Source organism: Pleurodeles waltl, chromosome 11, assembly GCF_031143425.1.
Source record: "Pleurodeles waltl isolate 20211129_DDA chromosome 11, aPleWal1.hap1.20221129, whole genome shotgun sequence".
In the NCBI taxonomy this organism is placed as follows: Eukaryota; Metazoa; Chordata; class Amphibia; order Caudata; family Salamandridae; genus Pleurodeles; species Pleurodeles waltl.
In genome coordinates, this window is record NC_090450.1 from 569,662,673 (window position 1) to 569,689,267 (window position 26,595).

The 26,595-nt window shown below is 42.6% G+C and overlaps 1 protein-coding gene across 3 annotated transcripts in view; it reads left to right on the forward strand.

Moving 5' to 3' along the window:
* The window catches only part of NSD3 (nuclear receptor binding SET domain protein 3), a 1,432,226-nt gene that overhangs the window by 678,293 nt on the left and 727,338 nt on the right, over nucleotides 1-26,595 (forward strand). For all 3 annotated transcript variants that reach the window (XM_069214018.1, XM_069214019.1, XM_069214020.1), the window contains exons 11-12: nucleotides 17,113-17,241; nucleotides 21,268-21,394. In XM_069214018.1, the coding sequence (XP_069070119.1) occupies nucleotides 17,113-17,241; nucleotides 21,268-21,394 (256 nt within the window). The remainder of the gene's footprint in view (nucleotides 1-17,112; nucleotides 17,242-21,267; nucleotides 21,395-26,595) is intronic.

A 26,595-nucleotide genomic window follows, 5' to 3' on the forward strand; every position in this document is an offset into this window, starting at 1 on the left:
AGGGACTAACTCCTTTAGGCCAGCACACAGCTGGACCATCGGAGTCCCCTGTGGAACATGAAATAGAAGAAGTATCTGGTATGGTCATCAAGGGAGAAACATCTGTGAAAACAATCAAACTTTTCAAACAAGCAGTAAGTTAAGATTTTTTTACTCATCACCAGCAGAGAAGAAAACTGGAAGAAACATCACAATGAAAAATGAGTGACTAGGTCCTGAGAGCTTTGGCATAATGAATTGTTTTGATTTCTGTCATTTTTACACTGATATGTCAATGTGTTTGTGAGAGCTGAGCTGCAGTGCAGAACTCGAAGAATGGTCTGACATTGTTCCTTTCCAAAACAAGGGACTCAGGGAAGCCAGACTTTCATACAATTATTTAAAGATTTTACACAAATAGCACTGTCTTTACACTCAAGTTGAGATTGGTTCACAGAAGTCCGTCCTCACATTGTTGGTAATGAGAGCAGCCTGTGACATCTTACATGTTCTGTGGTCTTACACTACTCTTGCCTGGTTCTTGTCCCAGATATTGTTATTCATTAGGGCTTTCTGGGGTTCCCACTCCCAGGTTTCAGTCTCTCTGGTTAAGCTACATAACATGTCAGGTATCCTATGGTAAACCTTTTTCATTCGCTGGGGTTCACTATAAACGTGTCAGTCATAATACAACTCCCTCTCAAACGCTCCCTTTCATTTGATCTGTTCTGAATATAGTGCGGTATCTGACTTACCCTCTGCAATGGTGAGTCCAGGATATTCCGGCTATGATTCTGATGTTTCAGCCTCTATCCTGGATTTTGGTGAGACTGACTGAGGCTGCTGGGGTTCATGGCCTCCTGCATCCTGATGGTAACACATGCCCGTTGGCATATGCAGGCTCTGCAATGGGACCTGAAGTCCCCATGAGTCTAGCATCAGGGTAATCTCTCCAACCTGTTCCAGATATCGGAGGGAACTTAAAAAGATTTGCAGTGGTGGCTGACGAACCTTGATTGGGTCAGGGGCAGACCCTTCTCCCTTCCTCACCCACAGCTGTCTGTAGTGACAGATGGTTCACTCCTGGGCTGTTGTGGGTGAGATGGAGATTAGAGGACTCTGGCCTCCAGCAGACTCTCAGCTCAACTTAAACCTGTTGAAGCTGAGATCGATCCTGTTGGCATTGAAGGCGTTCCTTCCTTCCATCAAGGGAAGGCTAGTTTAGGTGTTCATGGGCACCTTCTCTGCCATGTGATATTGCAAAAAGCAGGGCGGGTGGGGTTGTGGACCATCTGTCAAGAGGCTCTGCATTTCTGGACATGGCTAGAATGTATGGGGTATTTCCCTGGTGGTTCAAGATCTGGCAGGCTCTCTGAACTCCAGAGCAGAAAAACTCAGCCATTGATGCCTAGGGGATCATAAATGGTGTCTCCAGCCGGAGGTGGTGGAATTTCTGAAGATTGAAGAGAACCTTGGTTAGATGTATTGGCTACCGCCAAGAATATGCAATGTCAGCACTTATGCATGCTGGGGTTTCCAGGTTGACACTCGCTCTGAGACACATTTAGTCTCAAGTGGAGCCTGTACGCCTTTCCGCCTAAAGCACTCCTGATCAGAGTTCTCAAGAAGATCAGGAACGAGCGGGCCAAAGACATTCTTGTGGCACTGGATTGGGCACGGGCAGTATGTATCTCGAACTCCTGAGCATGAGCATCAGTCCTGTGATTAGGCTGCCTCTTCTGTAGGGTCTTCTGTTGCAGCAACAGGGCAGTGTCTTGCACCTGAACCTGCACATGCTCTGTCTTCATGCATCGAGATTGAGCAGCTGCAGTTATCCATTTTTTGCCTCCCTCCAGACGTCTGTGCTGTCATTCTGGCAGCCAGGCATCCCTCAACCAAGACTATATATGCTTGCCATTGGGACAAACTAGTGGCTTAGTGTGCTCTCAAAAATGTTGATTCCCTTTCTGCAGTCTTGTCTGATGTTTTGTTGTTTGTTCTCTCATTAGCCTGGCAAGGCTTTGCTCTGGGCACTGTTAAAGGGGTACCTTTTGGCCATATCTGCTTTATTGAGGTTGCTGGAGCAGCACTCCCTAATCAAGTCACCTGTTGTGATTCTTTTTCTAAAAGGACTTCCGCCTATGTTTCCTCCGAAACCCTTCATCATACCCCAGTGACCTCTGGACCTAGTTAAGACCTCCCTAATGTGCCCGCCCTTTGAGTCCTTGCACAGTTGTCCTCTACACCTGTTGACAATAAAAACAACCTTTTTAGTGGTCATTAATGGTCAGGGCTCTACTTACATGTCTTTTGCCTCTGACAAACTGGTTTTGAAAACACGTGCCTCTTTCCTACCAAACGTGGTAATACCTTTTCATGTAGGCCAGACTGTCACATTGCCGACATTCCTGGCTCTACCTCACCCTTCTAAAGAGGAGGAGAGTTTCCACCACCTGGACCCAAAAAGGGCATTGTTGTTCTACATTGATTGCACCAGAGAGTTCCCGGTTGATGATCAACTCTTAATTGGATTTGTCAGGGTGAAGAAAGCGAAAAGCTGTGCAGAAATAGACCATCTCACGACTAATAGTGCCTTATCTTAATATTTGCCACATATTGGCTAAGAAGCAATCCCTTGTGCCAGCGCCAAAGCTGCAACCATTGTATTAGCTCACTGAGTCCCTGTCCTGGGCATCTGTCAGGCTACAGTGTGAGTATCGCAGCTCACGTTTACAAAGCACTACTGCCTAAGCAGTCGGTCTGTCATGATAGTTTTGCCTGTTCGTTCCTCCAGGACTTACTGGTATAAATAGAATTGCAGAACCACCTCTGTAGCGATGTTCTAAGGTAAGGAATCTGCAGCTCAAAGTGTCTATCAGATGAACAAGTTACTTACCTTCGGTAACACATTATCTGGTAGAGACTCTGTCTAGCCGCAGATTCTTTACTGGGCCTCACCTCCGCCCTGTTCTGGAGTCACATTTCTACATACAGGGTAACCCTTATGAGGTGTTTAGTGTCTGCACACTGGAACATCAGCACACTTCGTGGTTCTCTGCTTCTGGCACAGAAATGGCACGCAAAGTAACTGTCGTTAGTGTGCTGTAGTGGTTCCTAAATAGGCGCTGTGCCTATTTAGGAACCACTACAGCACACTAACGACAGCACATCTAACACCTGAGCAACATTCTATTATAGGGTATCTGCAGCTCAATAGAGTCTCTACCTGATAAGGCATTACTGAAGGTAAGTAACTTGCTCTTTTAGTTTACCACTAAACATTTGCTGCTAATGTTTTTTCAGCTGAACAAAAATAGCTAAAAAAAAACAAATATATTTAGAACACAGAAAACCACAAAACAGATATTTTCAGAGATGTTCATTCTGATTAAATAATGTTTTTTATTATATTTACTTGTTTTGTATTTTTTTCCAAATATAGCATGAAATGTCATTTATATTTGAATGATAGCCTATTAATTAATCTACGTTCTTGTATGTAAATTATAATGTATAGTAGATGTATACAACCACCAGAAGCCAGGCCATGCAGACATCCCCTACTGCGCACAGCCAGATTGGGTGCAGGACCCAACTGCAGGCTAAGTCCTACAGCCAACCCCAATAGCACATCACTGAGGGATGTGCACAGCAAGAGGGGGTGAATGCACAGGTCGTTGGGTCACAGCAGAACAATGTAGAAGTTTGAATTCTTTACTGGGAAGAGGAATTCTTGATGAAACCCATTGTTATTTTCCTGCAAATCTTGCTCCCACAATGAACTGATTATGACCTCTTATGTCACAATTGACATCAGTGATGATATCTCTGATGACCTAACATGTCACATCATCATAGACATCATCAATATATTTGAAGTCACTCAAGGACTTCGCAGCTTATAGTCAACTGGGATATGCCATTGTCTATAACCAGTACCTCTGGGTACAAGGCTTGGTCTTGGGCCGAGTCCTGTCGGCGGGGGAAAGGGGTGCCAACACCATATCCTTCGTTGGTAATGTTCAGCGGGCTTTGACTGTAGGATATGGTCAATAGCCATGCCCTTTGCTGAATACCTTTAACTCAGGAGCTTTCTGAACATTTCCCTCTGAGCTTCTAGTGCAATGGCTGGATTGGCAAGGCACGCCAATAGAAAAACATTATTTTGTCTTTGAAGTAACGTAGCTGAACTCCTGTTACCATTTGTTCAGTGATGGTCTGTGTGTATGTTTGTTTGTGTACATGTGTGAGATACAAAGAACAAAGACACCTGCAGACCCAAGGCAGCCAGAAATTACTAGGTTTAAATTGTACACATTGCAATAAGTTACTGCTGGTATCATCGTACTACAGTACTAACTGGCACAGGTTAGATAACCAAGTACTATTTTTCCATTTGACTGTCTAAGTTACAAAACTAAACAAAGCCACTCTTATCCCCTCAATAATTGATTAGCCATTCAGTGCATTACTTTTTAATTTATATGCTCTTCAATATACACAAGAAAATACTGCACATAAAACCTTGATTAATATAAAACAGTAACTCTCTAGTCCTTCCTGGCCAGAGATATGACTCCCAAACACTATTTAATTCGTAACGTGCTAGGTACCATAAAAAGATTTAGCTTGGGGGCTTAAAGCTAATATTATCCAATGGAAGATGCTTGCAAAGCAAAAGTCTGTGGCCTTGAAATACCATGTAAAAGTGACCAGCGAACCAGTAGATTTAAATTGTAGCCCTGTAAAGTTGATCAAGGTAGATCAAGTTGACCTGTAGGTGGGAGGCTCTATAATATTCCCTTATAAGTGGCAACTATATCCCCCTGCTATGTTCTGATCTTTTATAGTGTCTGTAGGTATTTTCTGGATGTACCTCTATTCCACAATAATGTATGGAGTTCCCTGTCTAACCTCAGAAAGAAGGACTTAGAGATTGTGACTGGAGTGCTTTTCATGACATAAAGTCATATATACCATATCTGCACATCTGTTTGAAAATCAGTAGTATTTAACTCAAGATTCCTTTAAAAGAATTATATTCTTTTAACTGATAAACTTATTCCCAAGTACATGAAGTAATTGTCACCTTGTTATCACGTATAGTTGAGTTTCCTATATACCATTATTGATCTTGTATATACCTGATTTCCCCCAGTTTATTTAGTAATCTGTGTAATGCCCAGAGTCTCTCACCAATGAAAATCTCTTTGGAATTGATACTATGGGGGGTTGCCACATTTAAAGAAGGCTATCATCAGCATTCAATGAGATTATTTCTGGTACCTCTGACACTATTGGAAAACTCAAATTAGTATAAGCATTCTCCAGTAACCTTTATTTTATTTTACCTAATAAATCTACCATATATACATAAATGTACAGCTCAGAAGGTAATGTAGAAAGTATATGAATCTTTCTATTGCAATATTAGCGTTTATCTTTTTATTACAATGTTAAAAAAATGTATGTGCGTCTTTATACATACATGTACAATCGTCCAAAACACTTATATCAATATTCCAACTTCAGGTAATCCATCTTGAGTTTAATTAGTAAGGTCTCCAACAGATCATGAATATAAAGAACTCACTCTATTTTCCAGTCATCGTCCTCATTGTGCCTCGTTCATGCTAAACTTTGCATCCATTCACTCACCAATCTAAAACCATACTTCCATTGTTACATCGATTACAAGTTGATTCTTGTTGCAGAATGATGACCGGAAAATAAAGTGAGTTTTTAATATTCATGATCCGTTGGAGACCTGCACTAATCAGAGCTGTATTATTGCAGAGATCCACCTTTGGATGGTTACCTCTGTAACTGGAGTGCCTTGTCTAGTGTGTCAATAAGCAACAAGAGTTGCTGAGTTTTGCAAAACTGTTTGGTGCGGTCCAAATAGAATTCAAGACATAAATGTCCAATGTAAGCAAAGCTCTTTCTGCCGGTGATGTTGGATTTGGAAAAAATATTTGCAGAATTGTGGGTTAATTAAGATGACACTGTGAAGGTACCTTAGGAATTAAATCCATGTGAGAAAATTCAGGTCAGTTTTGTGAATTGGCTCATATAGAGGTTTGATGAGTTGGGAGAGGATGATATTAAGATGCCATTCCGGTGGAGTAGCTTGAACCGTAGGAAATACTCTGAACAGTCCTTCAAGAATTGCTTGACTATCCTTGTGGAACATAAGGGAGGTTGTGAGGAGCTTCTATATCTAAATATTGCCACAAGATGTACCTTTATAGACACATGCTCTAAACCTGAATGAGCCGGGGAGAGACAGTAAGGGGAGATTTGTTCTGGTGGTGCTTATAACATGTGTAACACCATAAGTGGAATCTCTTCCATTTCAGTCTTTAGAATTTGTTATTTGACTCCAGTCTTGCTTTTACAAGGACATCCCTGCATTCTTGGGGAAAAGTCATATTCTGGGATACATGGAATTCAGGAGCCATGCATATAATTGGAGAGAGCCTGGGTCCGGATGCAGAACTTGACCCTGGTTCATCGTCAGTAGCGTTCACTTGGTCTGAAAACGAATAGGATTGGACTCCAATAGGAGGAGAAACTCTGTGAACCAGTATTGTCTGGGCCTCTTGGGAGCGATGAGGAAGCAACGCTCTACTTTTATCTTGCTGAGAACTCTCGATATCATGGGGATGGGGGGTGAAACTTACGCATATATCCGAACCATCTTATCAAAAAGGCATTCTCTCATGACCCTGGGAGTGGATGCCAACTGGCATAGAAACAGCATTTGTTCTCATTTGTGGCAAAGAGGTCCAATGCTGGTTCACCCCAAAGCCGGAAAATCCTGTTTAGTTCTGCCTGGTTCAGTTCCCACTCATGGCAGCTCTCTAGGGATCTGCTGAGCGTGTCTGCCAATATGTTATATACTCCTGCTACATGCTTGGCTTTCAGAGTGATGTTGTGCGTTGCTAACCAGTGCCATAGCTTTTGGGCTTCCTGAGAGGGGGCCAGCGACCTTGTTACCTCCTTGCTTGTTGATGTAATACTTGCTGGTCATATTGTCTGTACGCCCCAGCACTTAAGAACCTGCTATGCGAGGTAGGAAAGTTTGGAGGATGAGAAAATAGCCTAGGCGGTTTGTATGCATGGACTTTTGGATGGTAGACCATTTCCTTTGAATTTGCAGGTCCTGTAGATGTCCGCACCAGCCTTCCTGGGAGGCGTCCATTGTTATGATAGTCAGGTATTTGGGGCAAAATTGTCATGCCCGTCGAGACATGAGGAATCTGGGATCACCACACTAGTGCATGAACCATACTTGGTGTGGTCTTGATGATGTCGTCTCAGAACTTTTCCGTCTGAATCCACTGTTGTTGTAGCTCCTCTTGTAAGGGTCTCATTTTCAGGCTTGCTAGAGGTACCAGATTAAATGCAGATGACATCATCCCTGGCAATGACTTGTAGAGGCAAGTTGAAATGGAATTTCTTTTGGAGATCTTGAGAGCCAGTTAGGTCAGTTCTTGTTGTCTTTCTTGGAAAATAAATGTTTTGTCCTGTATGGTATTTAGGGTGGAGCCCATAAACGTTATCTTCTGCTTTGACAGTAGATAACTTCTGATGGTTTATTGCACGATCTAGTTTGTGAAACAGTGCGATACAAGTCTGTGTCACTTTGGATGCTTGTGAAGATTTTTGTGCTTTGAGTAGCCAGTGGGCTAGGTAGGGGAGTACCTGGTGACTGTCTTTCCTGTAGGCGGCTGCAACTGGGGCCAGGTATTTGGCGAAAATACTGGGAGCTGATTTGAAGACGAATGGAAGGACTTTAAACTGGTAATCAGTGCCAGCTACAGTGAAGTTAAGGTTTTTGCAATACTTGGGATGCGGAGATATGCATCATATAATCTCCGTGGTTTAGGAGATGCAGGGATGTCAGACAGAGTGACCATGTGATACGATTGTTTCTGTAGAAATTTGTTGAGCTTTCTGAGGTCTAGGATGGGTCTCCACTCTCCCGATTTCTTCTTGACGAGGGAAAAAGGGAGTAGAAACCTGTGCCCTTCCGGGGAAAAGGAACTTGCTCACTTGGTGAGCAAAATGAGGGCTTCTTTCAGCAATAAGTGAAGATGAGGGGGTGCGCTCCCTTTGGTGGCATGTTTGGTGGTCTTTGAATAAACTCCAGGGTATGATGATAGATGATGACCAGATCCAATACTCATCACTCTGTAGTTCTTTCCCACCACTTGTGGAGATGGTTTGAAATGTTCGCACCCACAGGATGGGGAGAAGTACACCTGGCACCTGAGGGTAGTGTTCACATGTGAACATTTCGTGACTGGGTGGGCCGCTTATGTTGAGCTCTCTGCTTCGTATATGCGCGAATGGTGGCGGAAGGTATGGCTGCTGCTGGTAGGGTAGATCTATATTGAGGTTGATGGGGCTGATAGAGCTGGTAAACCCCCTGTAGATAGAGGAACCCCTACTGCATCCTCTAATGCTAGTTTGCGGAACTGCAATATGCCCAATGATTTTGCGGTATCCGCATCAGCTTTAATGGCCAGCAAAGCGCAATCAGTGTGCTTCCCAAGGAGTCTCGCTCCATCGTTGTGGCCTGAATGGTGTGGATTTCAGCCAGCCTTGCCTTCGTAAAACTGCTGCTACTGCTAACTGTCAGAAATCATGGTGGCAATGTCCATCGCACAGTCAATATCGGAGGACATGCGTTCTCCTTCTTGCAAGATCTTTCTTGCTTCTGACTTCTTGTCTTCAGACACTAGACCTTTCAGGGTGCCAGTGTCTAACCACATCTGCCTATCATAACGGCCTAAGATGGCTAAAGAATTAGTTGCACAAACTGTAAAGGCAGACATAGTTGTAAAGTGTTTCCCAATATTATCTAAGTTCCTTTTCTTCCCTGTCAGGCAGAGCAAAAATAGTAGTGGAAGAGGTTTTTGAGCAACGCATCGCTTGTGATACCACTGAGTCTACTCTAGGCTATCCTGTTAGGCAAGTGGGGGAATCTACAGGGGCTTTGTATTTCTTGTTTATGTGTGTGACAACCACATCTACGATTGCCGGGTTCCATGTAAATTTGATGCCCTCTTCCCATATGTAATCACCTTTGGGATGGCACGAATAGATCTCTATGTCTGCTCCGTAAAGTCATATAGGAAGCAGACTACTTCCGTGACAAGTCAAATCTTGCTACACCCGTTCCATTAAATTATGAAAACCCCTGATGTCCTCTGTGGGAGAATCTGCAGGATCCGATGTTGGTGGTGATGGAGTAGGGAGCAGGTAATAAAATCCCACTCGTCATAGGGTGGATGGGTATCCAGGATCTCACCTTCTTCCCTGTCATCTTCTGATGACAAAGATTTCTCTCTTGGTGGCACTGTGATAATGGAGGTCGGTGTCTAATAACACCAAAAATGAGGGGGAGACTAGGTCTTGGTGTTGCTGGAGTAGATGGTGGTAGTGGCGGAGTTGCTGCTTAGTCCTGCTGAGGTTCTGGGAACCTTCTTTGGTCAGTAGTTCTGTAGCATAGCCTGTAAGTCTGTACAAGTGAGAGAGGCACCTGAACATCACTCTATCTAGGTGGTGGATCAGGATAGTCATGATAGAATGATAAATGTCTTTTTGGCATGCAAATTGTAATAGTGGCCATAATATGATTCCTGCTCCTCTTCTTCGTCATCGTCCTGGTATTTCACCTGGAGTTCAGCTGGACTGTGTACTGGGCCAAATAGACCTTTATTCTAGGATTCCTCTAAATCTAGTAGATGGCTTGGAGGGTATGGTGAAACTTTGCTTGGGGATGTGTCTTGAGGCCTCAATGGGACTGGAGCGTCGACAACTGATGTTGACGTTGTAACTGCCGTCGATGGTCTCGTCGACGAGACAGTGCTGTTGACGGTGAAGGCGTTGTTGACGGTGCTTTAGAACAAATTTTATGCCTTGTCGTCGATGGGTCTGAAGAAGAAGTATGCTGGCAGTCTGAAGTTTTGGTGCATGGCGTGCTAGGCTCAGAGGAGGCAGTTTTTTAGAAGAATTTTGGCAATTTTTCTCCTTTTTCTGCAGATCGGTTAGTGACCCATGATGGGACGTTTTTAGAGCCTTCCTGCTTTCCTCAGGTCCCTTGATCTTGGGACCTGTCCCTTTTGCAAGTCCTAGCAGAAGTATCACTATCTACCTCTGAAGATGTGTTTCTGTGTCTTGTTTTTGAGGAAAAGTTGTGGCATACCTTTTAATCCTTCCCCTTATGCTGAGGGTAAAGTCAGTACAGACAGTCCTTATGTGGTTCACCCTCATGCAGTCTCTTTTTCCCACAAGATTTGTAGGATCTAAAGAGACCTTTCTTTGAAGTACCAGTTATTATGAAGACTTCCAGAAGCTGGAATTAAGAAAATTGAGCAGAGCTTAGGGAGATTCCGTTCACACGACATGCAGTAGAAAATCTGAGAGACTGGAGCTTCTCTGATGGGGATCCTAAAGGGTGCTGTTGTCTGATTGGCTGGACTTCAGGTCTTTTCAAATGATGTGAATAAGCTGTGAAAGTGAATGCACTTTAACATTGTCTTATATGTAAAATGTCTCCATACTGCTATTTAATGATACAGTGGGACTCCCACTAATAATGAAAATGAATTCACTTTAACATTGTCTTATATGCCAAATGTCTCTATATTGCTATTTAATTATACCATTGGACTCCCACTTTGACGACAGGGAATGATTCAAGCATGTGAATCTATGAAAGATCCAATACTGGAGAAATGATTATTTACAATATGTCACTAGGCACGGAAGGCTATAAGAGGTGGATGACATGGCTGGATGCCCACTTGAATGACTACAATACATTGATAAAGATGTTTGATAGGTGGGAGAAATACTTAAGAGAATAGAGATTGAATCACAACGAATTCAGAAATTGCACAGACATACACTATCCATTATAGGGAGATGTAAGGGTCAGAACGTCTAGAGACAGGAAGAAACTATAAGGTTTCTGAAAACAACAATTAGTCCGGACCTAAATGGTGGAGGCAGGAAAACAATTGATTGAGATCTCAAAATGGACGAGGTAGAAGACATAGATACACTTTCATAGTGGAAGAACCATGGATCCTAATGGGATCACAGCAGGCCTATATAATTGGCTGTAATCTCTACTGGGGCCCCACCTTCTAAACCTCTTCAACGATCCCAAAGAAAATATTTAACTCCCCACAGACCTCAGGTGTGCATTGATCACCGAAATATACATAGGGAAAGCCAAGAAATGATTGTACATCAATGGACCCAACTCAGTGTTGAATAACAAACAAAATACTAGTGAAAATATCTGACTTATCCAGATTCATGCCTAAACGATCACCAGACTCCATATCCAGAGGTTACAGAATTTCATTGGCAAATAAAAAACTTAAGAGAGCCCTTAGCCCTAATATTGCTCCCAGGAAGCATTTTACTAGGTCAATAAGAACTGCTCGTTCCCAATGCTGAGAAACTATGCCCCAGGTTTCAGCAGGTGTGTGGCCAACAATAAAAGACACCACCCACGGTGGTCAGAGTTAATGGAGTCACATTGGAACCACTTTCATTAGAGAGTGGCAGTAGACGGTGTCCACTCTCCCCATTATTATTTGCTGTGGATACTGAGTCGTTGACTTGATGGTGCAGATCATGTGGTTGAGTGAAGAGTTTTTCTACAGTTTATAGCTAAAAGGACCCCTACTTTGATTAAGGTTCCTAGGGCAGGGCAATAACTAGATATTGGACAAACATTCCCTGGCCACTTTTATTTTATTTTCCCTCGTAAATCAACCATATATACATTAATAAACGGCTCAGAAGGTGATGTAGAAAGTATATTCATCTTTTTGTTGCCATATTACCATTCATCATCTTATCACAATGTTAAAAAATGTATATCTGTGTCTTCATACATACATGTACAATTGTCCAAAACACTTGCATCAATATTCTAACCTCAGGTCATCCATCCTGAGTTTGATTAGAACAGTGGCAATACAGATCTGCCACTCCAAAGAGGGCATACTGCTTTCTAATAAAGCAACCGTACATTCAACAAGGGCGGTCTCTACATCTGCTGCCCTTTTTGCGGGTGTTCCCCTGCAAAGATTTGTCGTGCTGCAATGTGGAAAAGCATCCACACTTTCACACAGCACTATTGCCTGGATTCGGCACACCTCAGTAATGCAGCAGTCGGACAGGCAGTCTTACAACATCTGTTTCAGTAAGATGAGCCTCTGATAATTTGAATGCTACTTTGACTCAATATCCAATATTTTATTATGCATTATAATAAATATATGTGTGTATTTATGCATTCAGATATGTGTGTTATATTACAACCCACTATCCACAAGGGTAATAATGTCACATAATGTAAAAGTTCAATAACAGCTTGCTATTCTGATTCAAGCATGAGATTCTATGAAAGACCCAATACTGAAGAACAAAATGAGTTACTTACCTGTAACTGCAGTTCTCCAGTATTGGCATCATTCATAGATTCACATGCGGCCCACCCTCCTCCCCATAGAGGCTCCCCTTATGTCTTCTCGTTATTCATCTCACTTATGCTAGATAATCTAAAAGACTGGAGCTTCTGTGATGAGGGTTCTAAAGGGTGCTGTCTTCTGATTGGCTGGACTTTGGGTCTTTTCAAATGATGTGAATAAGCTGTGAAAGTGAATGCACTTTAACATTGTCTTATATGTAAAATTTCTCCATACTGCTATTTAATGATACAGTGGGACTCCCACTTCGACAATGGAGAATGATTCAATCATGTAAATCTCTCTCAAGCAGCTCCAGAAGCTCCCATTTCTAGTTTGCCAGCAGGGCTGTTTCTGCTGCCGAAAAAAACAATCATTAAAAAAACAGGGGTAGAAAATTCATTTTAAAAAGTGGACTATACCTCATGGTGGTTAATAGCAAGGAACCCTATCCCTCCAGCTCCTGCTTAGTGTGCTTGAGCTGCGCCTATTCGCTTCTCTTGTCACTCACAAACCCAGGTATTTAAAATGACTATCGACCACCATTATGAGAGTATGCTGTAGACATATTGGCAGGTCGCCTACTTTCGACACAAATATGATTTTGTCCCTGTTTACTATGAAGGCCTGATACATCACCATTGATTTGTAGCATCTGAAATACACTGTGGAGGGAGAGATTGGGTTGCTGAATATAGAGCAAAAGATTACCCGCTCATAAAGACACCCTGTCCTCTTGTCCAGTGGGCACTTAAGTTGTGCATTGTGGCGTAGCCATTCCTCCCAACGTTCAACTATCATTGTGAACAGGAGTGGGGAAAATGAGCACCGCTGTCTGTCAGGTATCGCATTCTCTTGGAAAAGGTGTAGATAGTACCCTCTTCACTCTGACCTGGGCCCAGGTGGCGATACATAGTACAATAACGTATTGATAAAATAGTAAGCTAACGTATGAAGTACTCTTGTAGGATGGGCCAGTGCATTGTCTCAAATGCCTTTTCAACTGATCACACAGCCAGTCACTTCATTGTTCTTGAGCCAGGCATATGAGGCAATGTTCGATGGTTCAGTCCGGCATAAATCAATTTTGGTCATTGTGAATGAGAGTGCGTTTTACTTTGGTCAGTCTAGTTGGTAGAATTTTACCTGGTACTTTCACTTCATTGTTCATAAGAGATATTGGCTGAAATAAGATGCGCTCATTGGGAGGCTTTCCCACTTATAGAATTATGGGAATGTTTGTACCCCTCAAATCATAGGGAAAAGAACCTTTAGTGTGAGCCTTCCCAAACTCTGCCAGCAGGTGCAGTGTCAGTAACAATGTTTATATGTTCAGGAACACCAGAAGGAGTATGTTTTGGTCTGAGGTCTGGCCTGTTATTGCTTGTTATATCTCTTCAGTTGTGATAGGGAGAGCCAACCCCGTCCTGTCTAGTTCTGAAAGATTGGGAGATCATTCATTATTGGTTAGTCGAATTCAGCTTGCATTGGTGCTTGGCTTGCTTTGGATTCAATTTGTTTAAAATTTTGTTTGCAATGCGCGACAAAAGTTTCTGCAATATCTGCACTATCCTTAATTAATTGCGTGTTACTATCTAATACTGCTTGGACAATCCTTAGTTCTACTTCAGTCAGCCGTCACAACAGCAACTTCCTCTCCTTGTCCCCATTCGTATTCTCTGTTCCTCTCTATTGTGGTGGATCCTTGCTATCTTTTATGTCTTGCCATTTTCTAAAAGTGTCATTCATTCAAAAGAAACCACAGATTTTGAGGTAGCACACAGAAGATGAAAATCAATCTCTGTCAAAGTCCATTAATGTTTTCCTGTGAATCTGCTGATGTATTTTAGAACTCTCAGGAACCTATTGAGACTTGAGAATTCTCTTCCAGAAATGCCAAAACGTATGACACCAGACGGCAGAAAGAGTTTGATCAGTTTAACTGCCCATAAGTAAAATAATTACAGGGTTTAATTTCATGAAAGATTTTCACAGATTTAGCCACAGAAACCTGACTTCATTTTCATGCATGGCACCTCATAGCCAGGCAATGTACCCAAAAATATCCTCAATCCAGACAGTCCATTATGTGATAAGGTGCACATACAAATGGCTAGCCATTTTAGTGTTACTTTTGGTATTCAAGGAAACCTATTTCTGAGGTCCTGCATATGTAAAACCTACATTTTCTTGAAATAAGTTATCTGCCAAGTAATGTTATTTTAGGTCGTTTTGTATAGTGCACTAATCATCTGTAAGAGCAGGAGCAGGTGTGTAAGAATGTGGTCCTCATAAAGTTATTTGAAGGGCAGGTCTTCATCTTCTTGCAGAACACCAAAAGTGAGGAGGAGGCTCTGATGTGTTGTGGGAAGTTGTTCCATGTTTTGAGTGTGATGTACGACAACAAGCAACCGCCTGCTCTGCTTTTGTAAATGCGGTGGTGTGTGTGAGAATGAATGAGGCTGAGCGTAGGGGTCTAGCAGGCTGATGAAGATGTATGCGGTTGCTCAGTTATGCTGGCCAAGTGTTGTGCAAGGCTTTGTATGTGTGCGTGAGGAGTTTGAATTGGCTGCGTTTGTAAATGGGGAGCCAGTAATCAAACAGTAGTTGCCCAAGTCCTATATAGAGCAACAAATGCGCACAATACTTTGGTTTCTAGCTCAGCATATTCTCTAGGAGAAATCTTTCGTTCAGCTGGTCTGGTAGGTTTCTGTGTGCTTTCTCCACTTCTCCCTATCACATTACTAGCCCAGAAATGTTCAGGTTTCATGTTAAGCAAGCTACTTATAGGACCATTTGAAATGGGTCGATCTTGTGTGAACATCAGTTGTATAGAGTATTGTGAAAAGGAAATTGGAGTTAAGTTAAAACCACAAGTTCAGTCAAAAAGTCCCATGTACGATGACTAAGTGCACCCCTGCCCTGAGTGCCCTGGCTGCATTGATATGTGGATTTCTGGTACTGATTTTTGGTTAATGGAGATCATTGGTTCATTGGTGTGCGTTTTGAAGTAGGCCTTTCTGACTGTAATATGGTCTGTTAGACTGGAGGGTGTTGGGGTGCAGCAAGCATTCCAGTTTTGTGTTCACTAGTAATCAGTTGAGGGACCAGGCCTTTTTACCTGTATCACCGGAATACGCACACACACAGGTAAAGTAACTTACCCTTGATCTCATGGATTGTGTTGTGCTGGACAGTACTTGTTACGTACGTGCTGGGATCCATGCATGTGGCTGTATATGTTACATAACGTGGGACCCTTTGTGTTCCGTTATAGAAGCCCAGTGCCAAAAGAGTCTTGTTATGATGAGAATTGCAACCCCCAGACAGGAGATATGGATTGCAGACATTCCTTAGGGCTGCGGTAGAACACACACACACACACACACACACACACACACACACACACACTGGAGAAGGAACAAAGAGCATTGTTGGATTCCAGGAAGTGTTACTGGTCATTGAGTTCTGGGCCTATTGTCAAGGAGATGGTGGGACTGATGGCACTGAGGGTCTGGATGAAAAGAAAGGTTACGATTTTGAACCATTATGGGGCATATTTCAGTGGAGATTGGAGCCACTCCTTCTGTGACAATCTGCCCCTTTGACAAAGAGCATTGAAGATGAAACAGCACTTCAAAGAAGCTGACACCCATGCCTGAATTTCAAAGGCTTGGACACAATCAAATATGTGCCTGGATGTAGGTTAGAAAGGTGGGAGCCTGAGTACTAAACTTTGTTCAGCAGCAGTGTTCACCAGAGGAAAGAAGGTTCCCAAGACTTTGAGCTTGGACAACGTGGACCAGTGACCAAGGTCTGCCAGTCTCCATGCTGGGTGAAGGGAGAATTGGTATTTTGAGTTGTGAGCTTGTGCCTATCTCCCCTGGAAGAGCCTGGAACTGCTCAATCTGAGCTTTGAGAGTTTAGTGGCAAAGGTGTAGTACTTGGCCCAGTTACTCAGGGGCCATAGTAGATAGGGCCCCAGGACATCAGGAGGAAAAGGTCACAGCATTCGTTGCGCCAAGTGGTTTCTGATTGTCCCAAGGACCTCTGAAACAGGTTCTGACACCAGATGTTAGTAAGGTTACTTGATTAATCTGTGTCTTATTCCGCGAGTCTCTTCTCAAACCCCATACCATCTTGAAAGCTGGAAAACTGACTTGACAACTGTCTTTTTATAATGGGGAAATTGTATAGGTTACAGTGGTGGTCGTTACTTTCATTGAGGTATCTTCAACATTTTCTATCATTCATTATCTCATCCAATTATTTTACGCTGCGTCAAAATCCTCAGCATCGTGGCCTGTTTTGTCTTTGACAAATACTTTAAAAAAACAGATTGTGACAACTATGGTATTGAGAATGTTATTGAGTAAAATGTGAATTTGAATAAAATGTATTGCTGTCTGCGATTTTCTCTTTAGTGTTCATGTGGTACTTTCAGCATATATGACAAGAATTATGAATGAATCTATCTAACGTTTCCTGGAAGTGGCTTTGTCTTTAATTTTTCTAGGTTACTTACGTACAGTCTAACATTCTTGTTTGTATTGGCCGCTGTAGAAATTTAGAAGATTGTGTAAAATACATTTTTTGCTTTATTTTTAATATGTTTAAAATTGCTCTTCTGCAGATATGCTTTGGAAAGCTGTCTGACAGCCCATCAGGAGGTGCAGATGCAGATGCTTCGGATGTGCAATCTGTGGATTCTTGTGTATCAAGCAGGGGTACAGGATCAAGTAAGAAAGACAATGTGTGTCAGGTAAGTGGGTAGCCCAGGAATCTAGATACCATTCAGTTATGTAGACGGCCAAAAGAGATGAACAGTTCAACCAAGAACCATTCTATAGCACTGTTTTATTTTAAGTTGCCAAAAAGGATTGGATCCTAAATTAACTGAATACTGTTTCTTTTCAAATTCTAACATGACTATTTATCTGAAATGTGTAAAGATGCATTCCTTGCATTTCTATTTCATAATTAAATATCTCGAGTTCACTGACGAGTGATTAGGTATGTATTTTGACAGCACAGCTGTCAAACAGACTTATGTCTGTAATGTACTGGGAGAATGATTTTTTTCTGCAACTTTGTTAGTGGCTTTTTTATCAGCCTATTTCAACCCTTGGCTTGTGGTTGTGTCAAAAACATGTTGACGGAGGAGTATGTCCCTCTCGCTTGAAGCCAATTGCTGTTTGTGTTAACCTTACCACTCCAATGGTATGTTTATGTTCACCTACGTGATGGACTATTTTGGACCTATGGCCTCTGTCAACTCTCAGTGCTTGTCCGATGCTTCCACTTACCCTCTTTTGTCCACTCATTTGTTCCCTCCTGTCCTCCATATTCATGTGTCTCACTCTGTTTCTCTTGTCTGCCATGCCTTCAATCTTACTTCTCCTTCTTGCATTTCCCTTTTTCACCTATGAGCCTCGTTCCCGCCACTATTTATTGTTGCTCCGTCTTTCACCTGTGTGCTACTTGTTCCCTCGAAGGCCCTTGAGTTCCTCTCCTCTACCTCCCCCGACTTTCCTTGGCTGTCCTCCTCACTTCTCCACATTGCCTTCCCTTATATCAGATCTTTTAGGATTTGCCTAGACAGCGCATGCACTGTCTCTGCAAGACATGTTTACACACAGTGGACTTTCAGCCTTCCTATAGCCTACCATTTGTTTGCTTCAAGTCGCTCTCATTTTCTTTGTCCCTGTTTGTCATGACATGCAGTTTTTGTGTATTCTTCTTGCTGTTTGGCCTTCCTCTTGTGCAAAGCCCGAGTACTTGTCTCCATCCACTGCTCCTATTTTTGGGGATACTTTGTAGCTTCTTTTCCCTCCCACCACCCTCCCGTGTACTGTATGCCACTGCAATGTACTGTGCACCATTCTACTCCTAGGCCACTGCACTCTACCATCCTTATGCAACTGCACTCTACTCTGCACCATTCTGTGCAACTGCACTCTTCTCTGCACCACTCTACTCTGTGCCTCTGCCCTCTACTCAGTGCCTCTGCACTCTACTCGGCACCACTGCACTGTTTTCTGCAGCACTCTACACCACTACACTGTTTGCCACTGCTCTCTACTCTGCACACATCTATACTGTAAACTTCATACTTATATAGCGCACTACTCACCCGTTAGGGTCTCAAGGCGCTGTACGCATACCACTGTGGAACCCCTCCTGGCTTTTCCCTGTGAGGTGCCCACTCCTGGGCAACCTCCAAGGTAAAGCCAGGCATCCCAGTGCTGTTGGGGCCGTTGTGGAGATTAAGCAAGCTATTGCCCAGAGTTACAGAGTGGGACCCATGAATTAGATTAGGCACCGATGCGAGAATTATCAGGTCCAAAGAAATTGAGCCCAAGACCTGCTGAGGCGGGAATTTAACCCTGGTCCCGGGCCAGATTTCTGCGTCGGGGTCTGCCGCTCTAACCATTGAGCCACACTTCTCCACTTCTACCACTTCACTTTACACCACTCTGCACCGTGTCACTCTACTCAACGCCACTGCACTCTGCCACTCTGCTCTTCTCTGCACCATTCTGCGCCAATGCACTCTATACCACTGCACTCTATTCTACATTACGCCACTGCACTCTACTCTGCGACACTCCACTCCACTGCCTTCTATGCCACTGCTCTTCTCTGCACCACTCTATGAAACTGCACTCTACGAAACTTTACTCTGTTATGCCACTGCACTAAACACTATTGCGCTCCGCTCTGGACCACTCTACGCCACTGCACTTTACACCACTCTGTGCCACTCTACTGTACACCACTGCACTCTACCACTCTGCTCTTCTGTGCACCACTCCGCACCACTGCATTCCACGCCACTGCATTCTGCGGTGCTGCACCACTCTGTGCCTCTGCACCACTCTACTCTGTGCCAGTGCTCTCTACTGCACTCTATGCCTCTGCACCACTCTAGGTCTCTGCACCACTCTAAACCACTCTGTTATATGCCACTGCACTATACACCACTCTACTCTGCACTGCTATGCCAGTCCACACTTCTCTGTACCACTCAATGCCTCTGCACTCCACTCCACTCTAAACTGCGCCATTCTGCGCCACTGCACTCTCCTGTGCACCACTGCACTCTAAGCCACTCCTCTCTGCATCACTCTACGCCTCAGCATTCTACTCTGCGCTGCACCATTCTACTCTGCGCTGCACCATTCTACTCTGCGCTGCACCACTCTAGTCTGCACCATTCGGCTGTACGCCACACCACTCTACACCGCACCACTCTGCTCTACATTTCACTACACCACTCTGCTCCACTCTACATTTCACTGCACCACTCTGCTATACTCTACACCACACCACTCTGATTTACTCTACACCGCACCAGTCCGATCTACTGTACACCTCATCACTTTGATCTACTCTACACCTCACCACTCTGCTCTACACCACTGTACTCTGCACCTCTTCACTCTGCCCCAGTCTACTTTACGCCACTGCACTTTACTCTGTACCACTCTAAGCTATTGTACTCCACACCACTGCACTCTAAGTCACTCCAATCTACTCTATGCCACTTATTCTGAGCCACTCTAATATGTGCCACTGCACTCTGTGCTGCTGCACTGTACACTACTGCATTCTATGCTCACAACTCAAACTACTGCTCTCTGACACTGTACTCTGCACCATTCTACTCTATGCCAGTGCACTCTATGCGACTTCACCCAACTCAACTGTACTCTATACCACTGCACTCTACTCTGCACCACTGTAATCTGTCACATTACTCAGGATCAGTGTACTCTACTCTGCACTAGTGTACTCTGTGCCACTGCACTGAACACCACTTTATGCCACTGTGCTCTTTGCCACTCTACTCTACACCACTGTACTGTACATTGCTCCACTTTGCCACTTCACTCTAGGCCACTCCATTCTATGCCCACTCTATGCAACTCCCTTCTACGCCACTCCACACAGTGCCACTGTACCCGACTCCACACAGTGCTACTCTACGCCCCTCTACTCTACACCCCACTGCTATACACCCCTCTACACCAATCCACACCATGCCACTCCACTTCATTGTAGTCTACCACACTTCGCCCTACCACAACGTACTCTATGCCAATCCACTTTATTCTATGCCACTCTACTCCACGCCACACCACTCCAAACCACTCTGTTATATGCCACTCCTCTACTCTACTTCACTCCACGCTGCTGAACAACATGGCAAAAAGACACTGGCAAAGCCAATAGCTTTTGGTTACGCCAAACCTATTAGCTTTCCAAATGCCTGTTTTTAAAGCACTAGCATTGCTTAACTAGACCAGAAGCTATCTGTATCAACTGCTCCCTTACCTGCACTATTTTTTCCTTGTTACTATTTCAAATCAAGGTCAGAAGACTGGCTTGCCACTGTTATAGAACTTACATTATCATCTCATGGATTTTTAAAACACGGTGATAAATTCTCCTTTGCCACCTAACCTTTATTTGACATATAAATAAGACAGGACTGTATTGATGGTAAGATCAACTTAAATATATGCAACCTTTTGTTTCTTTGAATGTTCTGGTGTACTTTTGCTTCATGCATTAGCACTTTAAACCTAACCCTATTGTATCTTTCAATGATCTTTTTCCTATAGCTTTTATTCATTAAACCTAACCCTATTGTATCTTTCAATTATCTTTTTCCTATAGCTTTTATGGATTACTTTTCTAGTTTTCATTAAGTGCAAATAACATGCATTTTGTTGAGTGGAGGTTTCGTTTAGCTGCAAATTATGTGTCACCTTTTTCTTTTAAGATTTGTGAGAGCTTTGGGGAGTCTTTGATTAGTTGCAAAGGAGAGTGCTATCAGCTTTTTCATCTGAAGTGCCTGGGGCTGAATTCACTGCCCGATGAAACATTCCTCTGTCTAGAATGTAAAACTGGTAAGTTGTGCCAATTGACGGACAGCAGCTTTTTTAATGCTTTTTTTGTTAGACTATAGCTTCAATGTCTTGGTCCCCAGAGTCTCACTAAAGTGTTTTTGTAGCATCTCAGTTTTGGTTCCACTAATCTTACATTGTACAGGTTTGCCTGCCTTCTAAAAGATGTAGTAACATTAAGTAGGTAAGAAGACGGCAATTGTGATCCGAGAATGTCGCAGGTCAGTAAATTATTGGGAATCATTGGAGTAACGGGGCTACCTTATACTGCCACCTAACGCACCCACAGATCGCTTCAGATATGCCTGAAGTTGTAGCATGAAAGCGACTCCAAAACAGTTGTTTCTTGATTAGTTTCACTATAATTCTAAGTGTAGAGATGTATGTTAATATGTTGAAGGCAAGATATGGAATTCAAATGTTGTCTCTCAAATGGCTAAACATTTATGCTGTTTCTGTAGTCCAAATTTAAAAATAAATTCAGTTAATATTGTGAGTAGCTTAAGCTCTAGACACAAAGCAGAGTTTAAAACTGCCATAAAATAATTTGCTCCATATTTCAAAGAATGCTTCTTAATCTAGCCTGCAGATGACAATGATCCAGTCTCTACATGAACTTGGTTAGATTAGAAGTGATTAGGTAGGGTGGCAAAATAGTTGTTAATGCACAAAAAAGAATTCATTATTAGACCTACTATTTAATAAGTAACATTTTTGTTTCTGCCATAATGTTTTCCACGAACTCACACTGTCTCCAGTGGCAGGACATTTATATCCTTTTTAAGAAGACAAACCACTAACTTTCAACTACTCCTTCAAGCGTCAGTGTCACCAGATTCTCCTTTTTTGGGATCTTCACTGATATTCATGAACTCTGAATCACTCTACTGAGACGAGATCCCAGAAACCCCTTACCAAATAAAATGTTTTTTTTTTCTTTTTTTTTTTACATTTAAATTAAATCCTATCTCAATGTGCATAATTTTAAAAGATAGCCAGATAAACTATAAAACTCGCCGTTACCAAAGTTGTTTTCTCAGAATCTTATCTTTTTATCGACTTATTCAAATAGAAAAGTGGAGGAAAGTGGCCATCTAGGGAACACAGTGAAATGAGGAGAACTGCTACGCCTAAGTCTGCATGCTGACTTTCCTATTCCAGAGGTTATTTCTTTGTTACCACAGGAAAATGTCATTGGCAAGATAGATAACATAGAATGAAAATTGGTTGCACTACAACAACCATGAGGTGATAACTTCCATGGCTCTCTTAGGGAGGCATGTTTTTGTCCTGTGAATTCACCCACAAAAATAGTAGAATTGCCCTGAAGCAGTTCTCTAACTGCAACACTGCTACAATGGACTATGCCATTACCTGTCCATGTAACCCTCTATACACCGGGCAGACAACACAAAACATTCGGATCAGAATATGCCAACAATGAATTTGCATTAAGGGGTAAGGTCACGACTGCCCCACTGGTGGAACATTTTCTCGTGTTAAATCATAATGATAACGACATACAATGGCAAATCATCACTGTGGCGAATCAACCTAACAGAGTTGGGAGTGTTTCCTCTGTACTGAAAAAGGAGGAACTTAAATGGATTTTACGCACAGATCGCTTACACACAGGACTGAACAAAATGGAAGACTCGACATCCTTGCTGTAACCATGGCCAGTTAATTAACTGAACTGAGCCTAAATCAGGTTTGAGCATTTACCTGCATTGACTAATATGGTCAACAACTGACCAGCAATTTGATGGTCCACTTCTGTATGATACTATGTCATCAGATAGTATGTTTCCCTTCTTTTCTCTATGGTTGCCTTTATTCTGTGCACAGCGTACAGATATTTTTTCATATTTTTTGACTAATTTTTTAATTAGTTTTATTAGATTTTTTTACGTACAGAGAGCCATTTCCTCTTATTATTTTTCTCCTTCGTGTGTGGGTGGACCAGCACCTTTTTTCAGGTCACCTGTGTGAGCCCATCATTCCTGTTCCCTTTTACTTCCTAAAATGGCTGCCGTATTTGGTATTGTGGCTACATCCATCTTCCCTCCTTTTGTCTGCTCTCTGTATCACTGTGCCAGCTGTCTGCCCCTATAATCTAGTTGGCATTTTGACTTACCTAGCTCTCCTGTCACTGCGGCCAAAGATGTCAAGATGTGTCGTCTTTACCTCGATACGCAACAGCGTCCTCAAACGGAATCTAATAATTTGCATTTGTCTCCCTTGCAACTTGATCACACATTGGATTACGCAATCTCCCCACACTCTGGCTTTGCCTTGATGGAGCATTTAGGATACTTGCTTTCCCTGTGAACTGGTGACTATTGTGTGTATACACTTACTTGAAACACTGTTTGGGTAATTCCTCTCACTCATTTTGGCCCAGATGGGAACGTTCACAGAGAATCCCCCGTAGCAGGGGTTATTCCTCTCATTTTTCGTCAGTCATTCCTAATGACCTCTGCTGTTACTTCGGCTACAGGTATGGGTTGCAATTCTGTTTTGGGCCCTTACTAGTGTATAGAGGCCCCTGCCACATTGATACTTATAGGCCGTACTCCCTCGGAGGCCTCCTTAATATTATTTGACAAGTAATGGTTTGGTCTAATATTGTGGTTGAAATTAACATTAATTGGTATGATCCCTTTCCTTTTTAATTAATTAGTTGTCACTCTTTAATTCTTTTTATTTAATTCCTGTTGACAACTCACTCTCTTTTCCCCCCCCACCTTTTTCCTTTTCTTTCGCTACTGCCTTTTCCCATTGTGATTAATTACTTAGCATAATCTTAGGCATTATATTTTAATGTCCTGATGATGATCCTTATATCATATTAGAATCAAAACTTTGACTTTTGTGCACTTACCTTGCACTGTACAAATAATTCTGAAAAGGGCCGATTTCCTCTATATGCTTTCCATGGGCAAAGAGTATATTTTTGATTTGTGTCACGTGTAACTGCCTGAGTTTCTCTGCTTGTTTTTTCGCATGCTATTTGGTCTCTCTTGACACCACCCACTATTCTACCTAATTGTTAATAAATGCAGTTTTATTTGCATATAAAGATAGTGTCATGTTTATATCTATCGAATTATTGAAACTGTGACTGTTATAGGGACCTTTTGTTCCTCTTTAAAAATTATGTACCCTTGGTGCCTATGCACCCTCAGGTTTTCCCTTATGTGTTTTGTAGAATATTTGAGTTGGTGCATTACTTTATTGTGGATGAAGATACTGTGGATCCACAGCATAATCTGAGCTGAGTATGATGGTTCTCTGCACCGGAGGACTCCAGGATAGTGGAGGAGAGGTGCTGAGAAGTAAGCAACTGTCACCTCTGCAGCACCAACCTAAAAAACACCTTCCAGAAAGCAGGGAGAAATTAGACCTAGGCAACTGATTAGGGCTTGATCTTCCAGTCCTGGATCAACCCCCAGTGCCCAGTGCTATGCAATTCATACTTATTCATAGCACCCAGATCTTCCAAGACCCTGCATTGCTTGCTGCTCCCACAATCTCAAAACATGGCTGGGAAGAAATTAAAGATGGTCAGGGATGAATTCACTATTTAAGTCCATCACTGCTGTTCATCGGATTTAACAGCAAACAGCTGTAACATTGATAAAGCAGTCCAGTCAATTGACATGAAGATAAAGGGCTGACACAGCGGTTCCAGTCAATGCTTTTTAAGGTTTGATGCATGGCTCCGTCGGCATTACAGATCCATCCATCAAACTTTTTTTCTTTTATTTTCAAAAAGAAAATCCTGAAGTGGGATATTCTTTTTGGAAAAAAAAGAATGCCCACTTTGCCATTGGAGTTATCTCCCATGGGGGGAGCGGTTTGGGGGGCGGGGCAGCGGGGTTGGGGGGGGGGGGATGGCAGCAGACAGTTTTCACTACCTCTTACCACCATGGTTTTCCTGGTGGCGACAGGGAGTGAAAACTGACCTTTATGTCACCTCATTTAAAGTAGGTGGGCAGACATAGAGGTCAACGTCCAAAGTCCCTTACTCCATCGGGCCATCAGAGGTGTGTATCCATGCGCAGATGGAGTGGTCTCTGCTGTGATTACACCAATGGTCCCCCCACCCCCCATTTAAATCAGTTGGCAGACCATTATGATGTTAGTACGCATACTCCATTGCCTTTGTGACATATTATCCTTCCTTCCAACATATAAATCAGCCCTTAAGTCGTTTTCTGGAAGGGTCACAGATTTAGAACAATCATTGATGAACCTGGAGGTCAGAACTGGAATTTTAAGGCAATATAGAGTTAAGGGACAGAGAATTCGGGAGAACTCTACATTCTTCACCAGATCTGTGATTGTGCATATCCTGAGGATAAATGCCAAATTGGCAGTTCTAGAGAATTTGAGATGTTCTCACCTGAGCAATTTTTGAGGTTCCGGCAACAATATTTGTTGAAGGTCTGCGGACATTTGTGGAGGGGTTGTTGATGTCTCTGAATGGACCATACATGTGGAAAGTAATACTTTTCATCTTTCAGATTGGAAGTGGATCATGCAGGACATATATGTGTTGAACATTGTACAAAATAGATGTGCTTTGAGATTCATAATGCATGTGCCTCCATACAACTCAAAAAGATTGGCAAGTAACCTTCTTAACAACTACGAAAAGAAGTTTAATTGTTCCAGGAGGCTGTAAAACGAGTTCTTTCCCTGAAAAAGTAAAAGGAATTTATTCTCCGTACTTTCTGTATTGAAAAAACATGTAAAACTAATTCTGACTTATTCTCTGACTGAAAAAACAATGACATAAGTTAAAATTGCAGATGGCAGCTCTTGAGCAAATCTAAAGCCCAATTTGTCAAGAGAATGTAATATTGTTCATTGAGCTTCAGGGTGCATATTTCTATTTACCAATTGAAAATGACCATTGTAGGTTCTTGGATTGCATGGTGCAAGCTTCTCACTGCAGATAAAAAGCCATCAAGTTGGCCGCACAAACCTTTTAAAATTATAATGCTGTGATAGTACTGTACCTCTGTGAGGGAACCAGAAGCATTCCAGATATCTGCAGCATGTCTTCTTTGAAGGATTCAGTCTGCTGCTGCATCACTGATAGCCCGAAAACATTGTGCATCAGGATCAGTTAAGGAATTGGTGCCATAGAACCGCACATCACTGATGCCTTTGTGCCTTCTCTTAAGGTTCAAAGT